The sequence below is a fragment of the Agelaius phoeniceus genome, chromosome 17 (genome assembly GCF_051311805.1).
Source record: "Agelaius phoeniceus isolate bAgePho1 chromosome 17, bAgePho1.hap1, whole genome shotgun sequence".
Lineage (NCBI taxonomy): Eukaryota > Metazoa > Chordata > Aves > Passeriformes > Icteridae > Agelaius > Agelaius phoeniceus.
Window position 1 is genome coordinate 6,755,680 of NC_135281.1, and position 6,000 is coordinate 6,761,679.

The 6,000-nt window shown below is 49.8% G+C and overlaps 1 protein-coding gene across 1 annotated transcript in view; it reads left to right on the plus strand.

The window, feature by feature from the left end:
* The window catches only part of TOP1 (DNA topoisomerase I), a 66,020-nt gene extending 61,197 nt beyond the window's left edge, over nucleotides 1-4,823 (plus strand). The window contains exons 17-21 of the mRNA XM_077187263.1: nucleotides 303-417; nucleotides 1,124-1,251; nucleotides 2,322-2,416; nucleotides 3,126-3,275; nucleotides 3,413-4,823. Of these exons, the coding sequence (XP_077043378.1) occupies nucleotides 303-417; nucleotides 1,124-1,251; nucleotides 2,322-2,416; nucleotides 3,126-3,275; nucleotides 3,413-3,515 (591 nt within the window). The 3' untranslated portion in view covers nucleotides 3,516-4,823. The remainder of the gene's footprint in view (nucleotides 1-302; nucleotides 418-1,123; nucleotides 1,252-2,321; nucleotides 2,417-3,125; nucleotides 3,276-3,412) is intronic.
* The last annotated feature ends 1,177 nt before the right edge of the window (nucleotides 4,824-6,000 follow it).

Sequence of the window (6,000 nt, forward strand, 5' to 3'; positions counted from 1 at the left end):
TCGGCTCTGTGGGAGCACTGTGGTGGTCCAGGCATGTTTATTGTTGCTGGAAACCAAAACCTCCACACCAAAAGAATCCTTTTTGGCCACTTGTGGTACTTGTTACCAGTCTAATACTCGTTGGTTCTTTGTTCACTTTTGCTGTGGTTTCAGTCATGCTGTGGCTATTCTGTTGTGGTCAGGTCTGAGTACACCAGGTCTCAGCCATGAGCTGCACATCTGTGTCAGCCATGGATCCAGAGGTTTCACAAACACTGTGGTCATTCCTAGTGCTCACTGTCATCTCCTTTCTGCTTCTTTAGACCAGTATCTTAAATAAACACCTTCAAGACCTTATGGAGGGGCTGACAGCCAAGGTATTCCGTACTTACAATGCCTCCATCACGCTACAGCAGCAGCTCAAGGAGCTCACGAATCGTAAGTCTTGCCTCTGAAGCTGTGAGGGGAACAGATCTTACCCTGCAAAACAGATCTGGCTTCCTTGGCTGAGCCACAAGCTGTGTATCTGTTCACCACTTCCTTGTAACAGTTCTCCCAGTGCAAATGTCAGGTAGCTGAGGTCTGACCAAAAATCTGCTGTCAGACAATCTTTTAAGGTAGTTGAGCAGCTCAGCACTGGGGCAGAACAAAACTGACTTGTGAGCACACTGGGGTGTGCTTTCCAGGTTATGCCTATCCTTAACCAAATCTGTTTGCTTTCTGTTAATTGTCAGGTGCTGTAGATGACAGGCAAGGCAGGTGCATGTGTATCAGTCCCATGTTTCTTGGCTGCTCATGCACAACCCCTGTGAGCAGTGCTGCCTTGCACTTTGCAGCTTTACCAAGTGGGCAACATTGCACCTGTGAAGCCCAGTGGTGTCCTGGGCAGGGTGGTCCTGCTGTCCCCTGCTCTGGCTGTGCTTCCCCTCTGTTGAGTTGAGGTGGTGTCAGTGGTGATGAGGAGCATCCAGAAGGAGTTGGGGGCTGGGATGGAAGTGGCCAGCCCTGGGACTCTGGTTGGAGTGCAGTGTTGAGACTGGACAGAGGAGGAGGGGAAGGTTGGTTCTGCAGTGGCTGTGGGACACTGGCTGTGGCACCACACCCTGGAGAACTCACCTGTTCACCACTTTCCTGTCCTTCACAGCTGATGACAACATCCCAGCAAAGATCCTCTCCTACAACCGTGCCAACAGAGCGGTGGCCATTCTGTGTAACCACCAGAGAGCTCCGCCCAAAACCTTCGAGAAGTCCATGATGAACCTGCAGAGCAAGGTACCTCCCTCTGCCCAGCTCTGAGGGCTCCAAGGGCTGCATCTCAGGAGTCAGCATTCCTTTCCCTTGGGGTAAAAGCAGGGCCTGCTTTTCCCTGTCAGGAGTTGGTGGTGTGCATCAGATATGGGTGCACTCAGAGATGAGCAGTGAGCTGGAAAGGGCTTCTCTGAGTTGTCTTTTACCTGTAAAAAACAAGACCAGGCCCTTTTTCTGCCCTTCATCCTATAGCTGTGTGTTCTGCTGCCTTTGACAATTGAGCAGCAGTCTCTGGCTCTGATCTGTGTCCCCTAAAGAACCTGGAGTGGGCAGCCACCCCTGTTGTGTGAATCCCAGGCCACTGTCAGTGGTACATAGTACATTATGCCCCTCTGACTTGACCTCTTCCTTTGCAGATTGTTTCTGGTGAAGGCCATGAGGTCCAAAGGGGTTAGGTCTGTTCCTGGTCTGGTTTTAGAATAACCTTCACAATAAGGAGTTCTGGTTTGGCACTGCAGTGTCCCCTGCTTCCATAACACCTAACATGGCTGCCTTCACCCTAGATCCTAGAGCTTGGGATGTTTAAGGGGAGTGGTTGAACAGGGGCTGCAAAATGCTGAATCTCCCTGAATCCCAAACTTACTGAAGTAGAACTGCCTGAGGCATTAACACCTTGCAGTGTGTAGGATTTGGGGCTGATTCCTACTTGAGGGATCAGGGATCATCCTTCCATGTAGCCATCAGAGAGCTGGTAGTGGTGATGGGATGCAGTGAAGGCAAACAAGCTGCCAGGAGGGGTTTGTTGGCCAGACCAAGCCAATTCCTCAGCCTGCATGGTTGTAGCTGTGTGAGAAAGCTCCCAGCACCAGCTTGTCTTTGGAAATGAGTGAAGCCCTGTTTTGTGAGGGCAATATCTCACCACACTTGGCTGTGCAGTGCCCAGTGGCCTGACTGCTCTGCAGCAGTGGATCTGACCGCTGGTAGATTCTGCACATGGTCACAAACTGGCTCTCTGGGTCCTGCTGCCCAGGGGGGACTGACACAGCTGTCAGCAGCTTGTTCTCAGTGCTGCCATCTGGTTTTGCCTCTCCTAGATTGATGCCAAGAAGGAGCAATTAGCTGATGCCAGGAGGGAACTGAAAAGCGCCAAAGCTGATGCCAAGATCCGGAGGGATGAGAAGTCTAAAAAGTAAGGCTGGTGTTAACTGGGCTGTGCAATGCTCCCAGAAGGGGTCCTTCACCTGTATTCCACTTTCCTGGCCTGTGATTTGGGAAGGCTTTCTTTTGCCCTTTTCATTCTGTGCATGAAGAAATGGCCACCTGTGGGGTGCTCTGACCTGTGGTTCCTGTTGTGGTCACTCATGGCCAGCCCTCAGAGCTGAGCCCCTGCCAGTGCTCCCCCACCCTGCTGCTGCCCAGGACCAATGTGCACCATTGCTGCCTTCCTGGGGAGCCTGGGCTTGCACAGTTAATTAATTAATTAATTGCACAGGCACCTCCCTGAGTTCCCCACTCCCCACTGGAAGCCCATGGCACAGACCATGTGGGCTCTGCAGAGCAGCCAGGGGGGAGCTGAGTTACAGGAGCTCTGGAAGCAGGATCACAGCATGACTTGCTGAGGATACATGGGCTGGTGTGGGAGTGGGTGTAGCATCAGAACAGTTCAGGCTGTTGCTTCCAACCCTTTAAAACAAAACTGCTGCTTAAGATGCCTGCTCTGCCTCTTGGAAAATGTCAGTTCTTAATTGCATGCACTGAGTGTGTTGTTGTCACCATCTGTGCTGACACAGCTGCCCTGTGTGGCTGGTGGCATTGCTTACCTTGAGCAGAGTCCCTCTAGGTTCCCACAGTGCTGACAGGGCATTAGGAATTCAATGCTTTGTTCTTTGCCACCCCAGGACTGTGGAGAGCAAGAAGAAAGCAGTGCAGAGGATCGAGGAGCAACTGATGAAGCTGGAGGTCCAGGCTACAGATAGGGAGGAGAACAAGCAGATTGCTTTGGGCACCTCCAAACTCAACTATCTGGATCCCAGGATCTCTGTTGCTTGGTAAGCCCCTGTCTGGGATATGCTGGGGTGACCCACCCCACTCCTTCACCTCTGTCCTGTCCCCCCACATAGCAACAAGGGCAGGGTCTCTGGCCTTCCTTTTATCCCTAATTCTAACAGCATCTCCTCTCCTGCAGGTGTAAGAAGTGGGGAATTCCTATAGAGAAGATTTATAACAAAACCCAACGAGAGAAATTTGCCTGGGCTATCGACATGGCAGAGGAAGACTATGAGTTTTAACCTGTTTTTATTGAGATGAATTTTATGGGAAAAGGGAGTAGCCTGGTTTTTAGGGAGATTGATAAACTGTGAGCCTTACTTGTCCTTGGATGCTGGGGAAGGGGGAGGAAAGGGGCAAGTGAGCATCAGATAAAACAGCCAACATCTTGCAGAAAGCATAACCTGGAAATATCTTAAAGGAGCTGAGCCAGTTGTCCTATGGACAACTTATTTAAAAATGTTTCAGAGATCCAAATTCTAGCTGTCTGGTTTGTGTGGTTTTTCTCTTGAGGCAGGGCAAGTGGATGGGGGATTTGTCAACCTTCCGCCAGGCAAATTCACCATCACACTGAGAGCGTGGGAATCTTTAGCTACTGTATACAAAATCCAATTATATTGGTGCGTTTTTACAGTTAGGGTTTTGCAATAACTTCTATATTTTAATAGAAAATGGACTCCTTAACCCCTGCCCTTCCCCTCCCCCTCCCGCCCCATTTCAGAATTTAACAAATAAACAAAATTTAAGGAACCCAACGCACCTGTTACAGCTGTCACTATAGTCATGGAAATACCCAAATCTTTTTCAATTTGTCACTTGAAACAGTCGTGGCATTGGAACATGAATTTACAAAAATATCCACCACATTTGTTCAGAGCAAATCATGATGGGAAATCGGCCTCCTGACTTGAGTGTTCCTATTTTAAATGTGAATTTTTATTTCTTTTTAATTATTTTAAAATATTTAAACAGTTTTCTTTCTTTATGATCTTAAAGATCGTGTAGGTTTGGGGAGCGGGTGGGGGGAGGGGGCCGTGTGATGGAAAGATGTGTGTGGAATTTGAGGACAAGTGAAATTGGAAACAAATGACATTCCCATCACCCTTTGTTCTGAACACGCTCTGTACACTTCCAAGAATTATCTACTTTTTAGGTTTGTCAGACTGTTTTACCTTTCCCCCCCTCCTTTTTTTCTAAGCCCCACTCCCCTCTTTTACTTGAAAGATTTTATTGTGTAAAAAGAAGTTTCACAGGTCAATAAATTTCGAGGGAAATGAGCATTGGTCCAAAAAAGGAAAATAATCAAGATTTTAGGGCTTTTATTTTTTTCTTTTGTAATTGTGTAAAAAAATTTTAAAAATTAAAAAGCAGAATTTTAATGTGAAACCTTTTTTTGCTATAATCATTAGTCTTAGAGGCATTGTTAGCGTAGTGTGTGTGCAAGACCATTTCCTGCAGCCTTTCCTCAACAAGTATCTTCTATTTTTATCATGAATTCCCTTTTAATCAACTGTAGGTTATTTAAAATAAATTCCTACAACTTAACTGAGTGTTGGTGTCTCTGTGTTCTTTCACCTCTGGTCCTGGATGTGAGGCCCCTGTGGTTATTGGGCTGGGGGTGCAATTCCTGTTCCCAGCCCCAGCAGGAATTCCCTGAAGGATGTGCCCATCCCTGCCTTGCTGTGGTTGTGCTGCACCCTCTGTGTTGCCCACTGTGCTTTTCCATGCAGGCACAGCTCACAGTTTGCTTTGTCCTGGGAGAAGCCCTGCCCAGGAGAGCAGAGAGCAGGAGCAGGGCATGCAGTGACCCCAGAGCTGCTCGTCCTGGTTTCTCTGCTGCCTTTTACTCAGCCCCTGCCCTCTGCACAGAGCAGGATGGAGGGAGAGCAGCTCCTTCCCCTTCATGGCTGGGAAGGGCAGGAGGCTGGGCAAGGACAGGTGATGACAAGGGCAGGGGTGATGATGCCAAAGGCAAAGGCAAGGACAGGTGATGAGGCTGATGGATGCATTCTCCTCCCTGGCAGTGAGAGCAGCCCTGGCCTGGTGTCCTTGGGCATTGTGGAGCAGACACAGCCCTGGCTCCTCTGCAAGCAGACACAGCCCTGGCTCCTCTGCAAGCACCTCCCCGTGACCCCAGAGCTGGGGAGGGCTCCCAGACCCCCAGGGGTGGCTGTGGGGTCAGGCTCAGCCAGCCCTGAGCAGGGCTTCCTGCTGCTCACTGCGATCTTCCAGGCACTTTGTTGTGGCTGCACAAACTTGGAGTTTGGCAGGAGCTGCTGTTTGCTCTCTGGGGCCTTTCCAAGGTGCAGTGGTGAAAATGCCAGCAGAGAGGGAAAGGGGCTCATTGTGCTCCCAGCCTGCCCGTGCCTGAACAATGCAGCCTGTAAAAATATCATTTCTATTTATACAGCCCTCCTTCCCGCCTGCAGACCTGGCCCAATTATCCCCTATCTTACAAATTCCAGTATCTTACACCACTGAACAGGGAATTGTGGAATGCAGTGGGAAGGGATGTTCTCTCACACAGGGGTTCCCCCACCCCAGCATTGCTGCTGGCAGATCCACCTTCTCCCTGGGCATGGTGGGGTGCTCTGGCCAGGCTGGGAGATCTGGGTCTGCCTGGAAGTGTAAGGCCAGGCTGATGTCCAAGGCTGGAGCGTGTTGTGCCTCTCTGTCAGCAAGGAGGAGAAGGATGTTGGTGCAAAACTCACCTTTGAAAATGTACCC